The following is an 11,803-nucleotide window of genomic DNA, read 5'->3' on the forward strand; positions in this document are numbered from 1 at the left end:
TTTTGTTTGAACACTTCCATTGAAGGAGAACTTACCACCTCTCGTGGTAACTTGTTCTACTCATTAATCTTCCTTACGTCAGAAAGTTTTTACTAATATGTAATTTGGGTCTCCTCCCTTTTAGTTTCATCCCATTGCTTCTAGTCTTTCCTTATGCAAATGAGAATAGGGCTGTTCCCCTTTAGATATTTATAGACAGCTATTAAGTCTCCTCTCAGCCTTCTTTTTTGCAAACTAAACATTCACAGATCCTTTAACCGTTCTTCAAAGGACATGATTTGCAGGCCGCTCACCATCTTGGTAACTTTTCTCTGAACTTGCTGCAGTTTGTCGATGTCTTTCTTAAATTGGGGTGCCCAGAACTGGACACAGTATTCCAGATGAGGTCTGACCAAGGAAAATTGGGGAATAATTACCTCACGTGATCTAGACTCTATGCTTCTCTTAATACATCCCAGAATTGTGTTTGCCTTTTTGGCTGCTGCATCACATTGTTGACTCATGATCAGTCTATGATCTATTAGTATACCCAAGTCTTTTTCACATGTGCTGCTGCTTAGCTCAAGAATGTTGTCTCATTCTTGTCTAATGACAGATTCTAGCTGCTCAACAGCTCTAGGGCTTTCCTTGACAGATTACAAGCTGGACAGTACCACTTCTCTTGGGTCCGCAGGACATGGCGTCTGTGGTTTCAAAAAAGAATTTAAAATTTTGATTCCTCTGACCACAGAGCAATTTTCGATTTTGCCTCTGTCTATTTTAAATTATCTTTGGCCCAAAGAGATGCCAATTTTTTTGTATTGTGTTGGTATATGGCTTCTTCTTTCCATGATACAGCTTTAATTTGTATTCGTGGATTGTACGGGGAGCTGTGTTCACAGACAATGATTTCTGGAAGTATTTATGAGCCCTTGCAGTGACTTAATTTCAGAATCATGCTTGTATATAATGCAGTGCCACCTGAGAGCCTGTGGATCTCAAACATCCAATATTGACTGTTGGTCCTGTCCATTGTGCACATGAATGTCTTCGCAATTTTACATTGAGGGACATTTTTCTGAAATTGTTCAACACTTTTTAGATGTAGTTTTTTCCAGATTGGAGAACCTCTGACCATCTTTGCTTCTGAAAGACTCTGCCTCTCTAACATGCTCTTTTCATACAGTCATGTGACTAAGTAGAAAATTGGTCCTCCAGCTATTTTGCATTACTACCACTTACTTTTCCAACCCTTTGATACCCCCGCCCCAACTTTTGTGAGATTTGTTGCTGCCATCAATTTCTAAATGAGTTAATTTTTTTAAATGAAATGGAAAAATGTCTCCCCTTCCCCCTCTGATATATGTTCTGTGTTCTACTGTGAATAAATATGGTTAGATGAGATTTCCAAATCAGTGTATTTTCTTTCTTAACATTTATTTACAATTTATACAGTCTTCCAACATTTTTGGAGTTGGGGATGTAACTTCATTGTACAGCATAATATTCGGCCGAGCAAGGGAATAAGAAACAGTCCTTGTTGGTCATGTGATATTGCATCACATGATAATCATGTACATCATTAAGGTACTGGAGGTGTGGGACGTGCATCAGGGTTGGGCAAACTATTTGATAATAAGGTATTTCAAATGATTGATGAGTTATATAAAAAGTGTGTGATGGTAGCTTACCCACAACTTCTGGAAGAAGCAGGACGCGAAATACGCATTGGGGATCGTGAGTGATTTATATTGCATGGTGTGGTCTGTATATTTGTATTCTCTGTACATGCCCAGTTAAATCTTTTAATGATATTACCTGAAAATAACACATAGGCTCTGATGAGGGTTATTGCTGTTAGACATGTTCTTTTATTGTGGGTTTTTAAAGATGATATTTTCCATATATTTAAGCTCTGTGTCTCTGTGGAGAATTAATTAACCGGTCTATTCTTCATGGTTTGGATTCTGCTCACTATTTCCAGTGAAAAGGTGCGTTCTCATGTTGCTGATTTGCTGCGGATTTCACCCTTTCTATTCAATTCATATTGAAGGGATGAAATCTGCTGCACCAATACAGCGGCATTTGAATGCACCCAAAGGAAAATCTTAAAAAGGCGGGAAGGGCTGCAACAGTGATATTCCAGATCTTAGGTTCTATAATATATTACACGGTGCTATAAGCACTATAAGGGTGGTTTCGCACAAAGTGCTTTTGGAGAAAAAAGACGCAGTTTTGGGGTAACTTTCCATGCAGTTTTTCTTATTCAAAATGAGAAGCAGATTCAGCAGGAAGAAGAACTGGAAGACCTTACTTTATATTTCCCATATCTTTTGAATCCACGTCTGGCTTTGGCTCAAAAAACATCATAAAAACTGCCACAAAAACTGCATTTATGGCCTCCTTCACGCGGAAAATTTTCTGCAGCTAAGTTACATGCGTCAAAAAATCGTGAGTAATAGAACCAATGGTTTCCTATGGAAACCTTTAGATGAACAATTTGTAGTTGCATCAAAAATTCGCAACGAAAAAGATAGGACATCAGCGGCAGAATTCAGCGACTGAAATTCCCTGCTGCGTGAAGAAATAGGTCTTGATCTATCTTGTTGCAGAAAATCACAAAAGTCTTCATAGACTCCTATGGGAGACTATGCGAGGTGGCTGGCAAAGGCAGATTAATTCCTGAGCAGTGCTATGCTGGGGTTCTCCTGCAGGGGAGAATAAGGGATTCCCTTTATTATGCCCGAGCAGCGCTGCTGGGGATTTCCTTATTCTCCCCTGCAGGGGAGCCTTCGCATTGCGCTGAGATGAAGGAAGTCCCCAGCAATGAAGGGAAGCCCTTGGGGAACCCCCTTCATCTCTGCAGTCAGGCTTCCCTTCATTGGAGAGAGATGAAGGGGGTTCCCCTGGGATCTCCCTCTATCTCTCTCTTTAGCAGTACATCTTTTCGGTCAGCCCCAGCCATGTAAATGGCCCTGACCCTGCCAACTAGCGTTGCAGAAGATCCTCAGTTCAGACGAGTTTCTGCAGCGCTAACTCCTGCGTGATTTTATAGCCCGTGTGAACGAGGCTTAAAAGAAAAAAAGCTGTGCGTGAAAATTACCCAAAAATATCCTCATCATTTGCACTTACAGAACTTTTAACAAGGGAGTTGTAATTGTAAATAACACGCAATGACTGACGATTTAACACCTAAAAGATGCAACAAATGAGAAACAAGTGTTTTATTTGATACACCCACGATTTTACGCCGTGGGAATCCCGTGGGGTAAACAAAAAAGTCCCTGTTGGCGATAGCGGAAAAACGCGCAAAATAGAACATGTTGCAATTTTATTACAGCGCCGTAAATCCGCGGCAGAATCCCGCATGTGAGGACTGAGCCATTAGGTTCAATAGAACCTAATAGCTGCGTTATTCTGCCACAGATTTACGCCGCAGGGAGCAATTCAGCATGTATGGGGGGTGGGAGGGGGGTGAACAAGTACACAAATGACCTTTCGTCCTCATTCCGATTCATCATTGCCGGCTGCCTATCTTCCATTCACACAGGGAGATGTGCTGCCAACAACAATGATTTGTTGTGCAATCAGCCAATGAATGAGCGTTTGCATGTTTGTCGGCTGATTGGGTGCAGCTTTCCAAGATACAGTTAACATTCCTACAAATATTCTTACCCCACCATCAGGCTGTGTATTCTCTCTTTGGTTTGGGAAGGCCCTTTCCTGTCTAAGCATGGCGCTGCCACATGCATAATGAAAAGTCCATATAAAATGGTTGGGCTAATGTAATGTTGAAAAGCTTAACTGGGCCAAGTATGAGCATAGAGCCCCAGCCTTAAGTCAACACCTTCTGACGCTACACAGTTCTAAAATCTAGTGGAAAGTCTTCTCAGATTGGATGCTTTTATACACTAGAGCATATAATTTGGCCATGCTTTGGATCAGATGTTTAGGACGCAATTGTCATATGAAGATCAAGTGTCCACATAATTTTAATGTAGTGTAACAGTAATAATTAATTTTATCAGTTAGCTACAACTTCAGAGATCAGCAGAAAATAACTTTTAACATAAACTCTTGGTTTACATACCGTATTTATCAAAACTGTATAATGAAACATTTGACCCAGTTATGAAGAGAAACCAATCCCAGTGCAGCTTACATTTTTTTCAGAACAGTTTAAAAATTGGTTGATGTTGGTCTGATTGGTAGTTATTCCTAACAAGGCCAGATTTTCTATAGGATAGTTTTGATAAATGAGGTGTTCTGGAAGATAGATGAAAATACACGGACATAAATCCACCTCCTTTCTCAAAAGACACATGTACTAATAAGACATCCAAAGGATTTACAGTAGAAGCCGTGTGGAGGAGATTTCGAAAATCTCCTTGACATGGTGCAGAGACTTTCTGCAACAAATTCGCGGCATTTTTGAAAAACACTGTTGATTCTAAATCTACAACATGTCTATCTATCTATGCTGTGGATTTGTGTAGCGGAATTCAACCCTTGAAATTCCACTCATGTTTTGCATTTATAAATGCAGCCAAATCCGCACCACTTAGATGCGGGTTTGGTCACTGTGGAATTGCAGCAGGTATTCTGTTGTGGAATGCTCACAGCGATTCCGCCACATGATAAGGTGACTTTAGGGAATGTTCACCTGATGGATCTTTGCTGCGGAATCCACATCTTCTTACTGCCCTATTGGTCTCATTGTGAATCTGCATCATAGTCTGTATGGCACAGTTTTGAAATCAATATGCGAAAAAAAAGTAACTCGTTGCGTCTTGACAAGGTTTCTGTGCCGAATCAGGAAATCCACATTAAAAGGCCTAAATACATATGTGGATCTTCAGGTATACAAGTACATAGCTGCAGATCTTTGACGCAGTTTTTGAGGTAGAAAAATCGAATGCAGAGTTCTTGTGGATTCTGTGCTAAAATCGATGCACAGAATGAAGAAGGCCTAAGATAGGTTGTGAATTAAAGATGCACACAGGCGCATTTGTGGCTGCAAAATCTGTGCACCGAATGTGCAGTAAATAAAAGCCATTGATTTCAATGGGTTCCTTCACGCATGTTTTTTTTCCGCATGCATTTCGAGCGCAGGGAAAAAAACGCAACAAGCTCTATTATGGTGCACAATTGTGCACCAAGGCCCCCGTCTGCCCGATATCGTACACTGAACTGTGTGATTTTGTGGGGTTAAACAATAACACCTGGGACTACATAGGCTGGCCAGCTTACTAAGTCAGCTGCCCAGCCTACTCAAACAAGGCTCTGCCGGGACTGTGCCGATGTAAGCACTCCCATCAGCAGAAAAAAGTACAGTAAAAAGCGCCAAAAAGGGTGCCACAGCACGTGATCGTGCTCTCTGCATGCGTCATGCGATAGCGAGCGTATATGCGCTTACACCCGTGTGCGGCCAGCCTTAGGCTGGATTCACACGAACGTATATCAGCTCGGTTTTCACACCGAGCTGATATACATCGTCCTCATCTGCAGGGGGGAAGGATGGAAGAGCCAGGAGCAGGAACTGAGCTCCCGCCCCCTCTCTGCCTCCTCTCCGCCCCTCTGCACTATTTGCAATGAAAGGAGGTGGGATGGGGGTGGGGATAAGTCTCATGAATTAGCCCCGCCCCATCCCGCCTCTCCCCATTGCAAATAGTGCAGAGGGGCGGAGAGGAGGCAGAGAGGGGGAGGGACCTCAGAGCACTGCTCCTGGCTCTTCCAGCCTCCCCCCCTGCAGAGAGAGACGACGTATATCGGCTCGGCGTGAAAACCGAGCCAATATACGTTCGTGTGAATGCACCCTTAAAGTGTTTTTTCGGAACTACAGTAGTGATTTGCTTACAGTATGGCCATCAATGTCATAGTGCTGGGGGGCTGAATTTTCGGGTCCCCATTGATTAGCCACATTCCCTTTATTGATACCAGTCACAGTTATGCACTTTTGGTATTTCAGTTTACAACAACTCTGTTCCGAACAAGTGAATGAAACTGAGCTGCAAAACTAAGCAAACACACAATCAAAAGTGCGTAACTGAGCCTGGTAAGTAATGAAAAGTTTCAGCAGGTTCCACGGCCCTCAAGTCAATTCATTATAGCCAGGGGTGCCAGGTGTTGATACTGCTGACCAATTCCAAGGATAGGCCACAAATATTGTAGTCCCATAAAACTCCATTTATATTAAAGTAACTAGCCAAACCACTTCCAAAACGACATCTTCTGAGTGAAGCAATGCCTTTCACATTCCACCATTTTATTCCTGAGACTTTGCATAGGCCACAGTAAAAACGAATCGTATTATAGTTATGCCACACGAGAATATCGGACGTGTAAATACGGCCTTAAATAAGATTGAGAAAGTACAAAAATCGGGCGTCAAGAACATTCACCCCACTGCTAATTCCCTTATCACTGCACAACTCTGTTGTGCATCTTACCTGTCCTTTTTTCTGCGGCATCCTCTCCAGCCAATGGGCAGGATTCACTTTGAGTGCTATTGCGATGTGATGTGTCCTCAGACTTAGCAGTAGTTGGAGAGTCCAGCTGAATAGGCTTCGGGACATGTTTCTTCTTCTTCTTTGGAAGCTTTTGTTTGGCCATAGCAAGAGAATAATACATTCCAAAATTATTCACAATGACTGGAACAGGCATTGCAATAGTAAGCACACCAGCTAGGGCACACAAAGCCCCCACCAGCATGCCAGACCAAGTCTGTGGATACATGTCCCCATACCCAAGCGTGGTCATGGTTACCACTGCCCACCAGAATCCTATGGGAATGTTCTTGAAGTGCGTGTGGTTGCTTCCAGTTGGGTCTGATGACTTTGCACCTATTCGTTCTGCATAATAGATCATGGTGGCAAAAATTAAAACCCCTAAAGCTAAAAAGATTATTAGAAGCAGAAACTCATTTGTACTGGCACGAAGAGTGTGCCCTAAAACCCGCAGCCCAACAAAATGTCTTGTCAGTTTGAATATACGTAAAATCCGGACAAAACGAACTACACGTAGGAAGCCCAGAACATCCCTCGCAGCTTTCGATGACAAGCCACTGAGACCCACCTCTACGTAAAATGGCAGAATGGCCACAAAGTCTATGATGTTGAGTAGTTTCTTCACAAAGACCAACTTATCTGGGCAGCAGGTAATTCGGACAATGAATTCCAGTGTGAACCAAAAAACACAAACCCCCTCTATGTATGTCAAAACGGGTTCTGTTTCCAGCTCCTTTATCACTAACTTCTCAGTCACATTTCCCACAATCACATGTTCCGTTACATTTATGTCCATAATAAAAGCCTCGTGGGTCTCCAAGCAGAAAGTGGTAATAGACATCAGAATGAAGAAAAGAGAAATAAATGCCACTACCTGCAAGAGAAATAAAAGACAAGCACAGATTTTCCATTTGCACATATTCAGATTATGGAAAATGTATCTATGGAACAAAACCTGTCTGCATGAGGTCTCAGGGAGCAACACGTATGCCATTTCCATGCCCTAAAATGAACTAGTTTTCATTTGCAGCTTCAGTCTGCCTATTTCCTGAGCAACCACTTAGGTCATTCAGATTGCTGGGCATTCAGCCAATAGCAAAGTGAGATACCTAGAGTAAGTTTCAATGACTTTGTCTATGCAAAAAGAACTTAAGCACTATTTGCTTTTAGATCAGCTCATCTACAGCACGCTCTTGCTATGAACAGGTGGGAATGTTTTAGGCAAAAGTTTTTGAGAATGTGTCAGTGCCTAAATCTCTAATTGTGGCCTATTTTCAAGCTGCTGTAACAGCAGTAAGTTTGTGGGTACTTTTACACCCTCAGAATAGTTCCTCAAAGCTTCTATTGTACATAAAACCGTACATTCTTTAGGAGTAGTGCCTCTCTTGTCCATGGATCACAGAGTGATTATGTGATCCCTACTGACCAGTCAGCTGGGAGCACAGCACAGCCATTAGTGGGACATAATAGATAAGGTCACCAATTCCCTTAAGAGTGCAGAACAGCAGATATGATGGCCATAATCACAATTTTTCATACAATACAAAAGAATTACTTCTATGATACAAAGCTGATCAACTACTTTGTTTTAATTGTGATTGATTGTTTGATCGTTAGTACTGATATTTGGTGGTTAGACAGAATTACTAGAATGGCTCATGTGAACACACTAGTTTACATTGTTGCAATTATTTTGATCTAATCCTGTGAATCTTATACAACGATGAATCATTTGCTGTATCATCGTACTCATATTATGTTAATGACCAGTAATAACTATGAATGGAAGAAGAAGCGTATGTTGCACGGGATTATTAGTAGTACAGGGCAGGAAATCAATTACAGCTCTGCCACATTCTGCAGTTAGGACCCTTTTATACGAGCCAAGAAATCGTTCAGAGTCCTCCATCCACCGGGAGTCTGAATGATTATCGTTCAGTGTAAATGCATGCCCAACTGAATGAGGGACAAGAATTTGTTTGCTTTCTGTTTGTCGTTCAGCTTCTGCATGCAGAAAACTGAATTACGGATCGGCCCAGTATCACTTATGAACAACGGCCTGCTTACTGGAGGCAGATGGCCAGAATGATTCCCGGCCGCTCCACCACTACTCATTGAGCGATGCTCATTACGGTGTAAAAGCATGGTAACCGTTATCACTGGGACAAGCTCTTGGGCGTCCGCAGCTGACAGGTCGTCCGGTGTAAAGGGGCCCTAAGGCCTAATTCACATGAATATTTTATCGCTGCTATGATGCCGTGATAAAAGGTCAGCTGAAAATCGCGACCATCTGAAGCGTTGGATTCCAATGCATTAGTTCAGATGGGTAGTTTCCTGGCGTGCAAAATCGGCCAGACAGAAAAGATAGCACATACGCTGCTGATTCTGCATGGCCGCTTTTACACGTGGCTGGAAAACACAGGTCTTGCCCTATCTTTTGACCCACGATCAGCCGGAAGCTCCCATAGAAGCCTATAAGAGCTGCCGGCAAGGGGAGGGGGAAGGAGTTTTGCACGACTAGCGCTGCTCTCTTTGCCGGCAGCTCCCATAGGCTTTTAAGGGAGCTTCTATTGCCGCAATCAGATGGCAAAGGGAGGGAGGGAGGGAAAGAGTTTAGCATCACTAAACTCTCCCTCCAGTTGACGGAATTCCAGACTGCAGTATATAAACGTTGCAGTCGGCCGTGTAAATGGGTGAGAGAGTGCGAGATTTAGCCATGACTTGGTCGCGCCTTTCTCTCGCTCATGTGATTTTTGGCCGCGATGCAGGCAGCCTAAATCACAATGCCCAAGTGAATAAAGCCTGAGGGTGATTTTTACATGGAACAATTATCATTCAAATTCGCTGGATTGTGTGAATGCTAATCACTCCGTGTAAACATGGCCAACAATTGAACGATAATTTGTTGCTTATTGTTCATTTTATATAGTGTGAAAATCATCATTGGCTCGTTCGTTTAAATATCAGTCGTTCTCACCGCTACAGTGAATGTGAACGACTGAACAATTTAAGGAGCGAACAACTTATCTGTTGGTATGGACAGGCTGAAGGAGCGAACTTTGACATCATTCTCCAAGAATGAATGGTCAGATGTAGAAGCTCCCTAAAAGTATTCTTAGTTGTGTGAACTCCTCTCAGCTCCCTAAGACACCGGGGGTGGGGGGAAGGAGTAGAACTCTCACCCTGGCCGCCTTGGAGGAGTAGGGGTCCTCGAAGAGCGCCCACATCCTGGACTGCCACCGCTTCCAGCGCCCCCGGGACCGCTCTGGCCGCTCCTCGATGCACAGCAGCTCCGGCGTGGAGTCCTTCTCGTCGTCCCCGTCGTCTACGTTCTCGAAGATGTCCAGCGCCTCCTCCGCCTCCCTGTGCTGCCGGTAGGTCATCCAGCAGCACGGCTCCACGTCCGTCTCATCGATGCCCCAGAAGGCCAGCTCCTCCTCGAAGAGCGGTCCGCAGATGTCGGCCGGGCAGTGCAGCTTCCCCGTGCGGTAGTAGTTCAGCACGTACGAGAAGATGCCCGGGTGCCGGTCGAAGAAGAACTCGCTCTGCTCCGAGTCACAGTCCAAGTGGCTGGGGGTGTCGGGGTCTGCCAGCCATGCCAGCCTGGTGCCGGGCAGCGTCCTCAGGGTGCTCTTGTAGGTCTCATGCCGGGTGCCCCCCACATTTATGGTGATCTTGCCACAGTCTTCCCCCTTGGCCATCTCTTCCTTCAGACATGTTTTGGAGGGGGGTTTGTTCCCAGACTTTCGTCCACGGTAAGATGAGACACACACCGAACTAATCATAGATTTCTCCGGGTGAGACCCCTCTAGACAGTCTCAGGGGGCTCCAGAGAGACTGCCTGGGGTGTGAGACACACGGCTCTTCCAACAGGTGACGGAGAGAGGAGGAGAGAGCTGCAGAGAGCAGGGGAAGAGGATGGGAGTGACTGCGATGATGATGAGGATGAATTGTCTATAGCAATTGGAGAATGAGCTCAGCAATCATGGACCCGGACAACAAACACGATCTGCAGGAGAGGTGAGGAGAGGGAAAGGCAGATGCTGGGGCTTGTAGTGCACCGGCGCTGGGAGAGCAGCCTGCTTCAGCTGGAAGGATGCTGCTGCTTAGTGACTGTGCAGCTCATGCTGCTCCACCTGTAACAATCCTACTGTAAAGCCTGCTCCACCTGTAAGAATACTGATTCTACTCTGCCTATATAGCCTGCTCTACCTGTAAGAATGCTACTGTACAGCCTGCTCCACCTGTAGGAATAGTGATGCTGCTCCACCTATACAGCCTGCTGCACCTGTTTGAATACTGATGCTGCTCCACCTGTACAGACTGCTCCACTGTAAGGATATTACTGCTACTTAGTGGCTGTGCAGCTCATGCTGCTCCACCTGTTAGAATGCTACTGTACAGCCTGCTCCACTTGTAAGAATACTGATGTTGCTCCACCTGTAAGTATACTACTTTACAGCCTACTTCACCTGTAAGAATACTAATGTACAGCCTGCTCCACCTGTAAGAATACTGTTGTACAGTCTGCTGCACCTGTACAATTACCTATTCACAGCCTGCTCCACCTGTACTATTACCCAGTCTACTCCACCTGTAAGAATACTACTGTAGTGTCTGCTCCACCTTTACAATCACCCACAGCCTGCTCCACCTGTACAGTTACCTACTCACAGCCTGTTCCACCTGTAAATACTACTGTACTGTCTGCTCCACCTGTACAATTACCTATTAACAGCCTGTTTCACCTGTAAGAATACTACTGTACTGTCTACTCCACCTGTTCAATTACCTATTAACAGCCTGCTCCACCTGTACAATTACCTATTAACAGCCTGCTCCACCTGTAAGAATACTACTGTACTGTCTACTCCACCTGTACAATTACCTATTCACAGCCTGCTCCACCTGTGCTCATACCATTACTGCTGCAGAAAATGCAAGCTATTCAGATGAATCCTGCCTTTCTGTGCAGTCACCTTTGTCTTCCATACAAGCAAGCTGTGTTCTTAAGACTCCTTCCCACACAGATATTAAGACCTCTCTCCTCCCTGGCAGCGCGTAGGCCCCTTTTCATAGGTAGAGAACAGGATGGAAGTTGCTGAGATGTGAAGAACACATTTCCTGCTGTTGCTTCTTGATCAACAATTGGTCTTTTCCTTCAAGTCGTGAAGGTTCTTTAGATGTCTGACAAATAGGATCTCACAGAAGGCGCCACGTCCTCCAGCCTCATCAAGCTGAAGTTTGCTTCCCAGCATACAGATGTGCGTTTGGTGCCATAACCCAGGAACAGCAGCTGAGGATTCTCTTTGTTGCCC

General features: G+C 44.4%; 1 protein-coding gene across 1 annotated transcript in view; it reads right to left on the reverse strand.

The window, feature by feature from the left end:
- KCNC4 (potassium voltage-gated channel subfamily C member 4) overlaps nucleotides 1-10,733 on the reverse strand; it is a 49,814-nt gene extending 39,081 nt beyond the window's left edge. Inside the window, exons 1-2 of the mRNA XM_066600242.1 lie at nucleotides 9,668-10,733; nucleotides 6,429-7,359 (exon numbers count right to left, since the gene is read on the reverse strand). Coding sequence (XP_066456339.1) covers nucleotides 6,429-7,359; nucleotides 9,668-10,270 — 1,534 coding nt within the window. The 5' untranslated portion in view covers nucleotides 10,271-10,733. The remainder of the gene's footprint in view (nucleotides 1-6,428; nucleotides 7,360-9,667) is intronic.
- Nucleotides 10,734-11,803: the final 1,070 nt, after the last annotated feature.

The sequence above is a fragment of the Eleutherodactylus coqui genome, chromosome 4, assembly GCF_035609145.1.
Source record: "Eleutherodactylus coqui strain aEleCoq1 chromosome 4, aEleCoq1.hap1, whole genome shotgun sequence".
Lineage (NCBI taxonomy): Eukaryota > Metazoa > Chordata > Amphibia > Anura > Eleutherodactylidae > Eleutherodactylus > Eleutherodactylus coqui.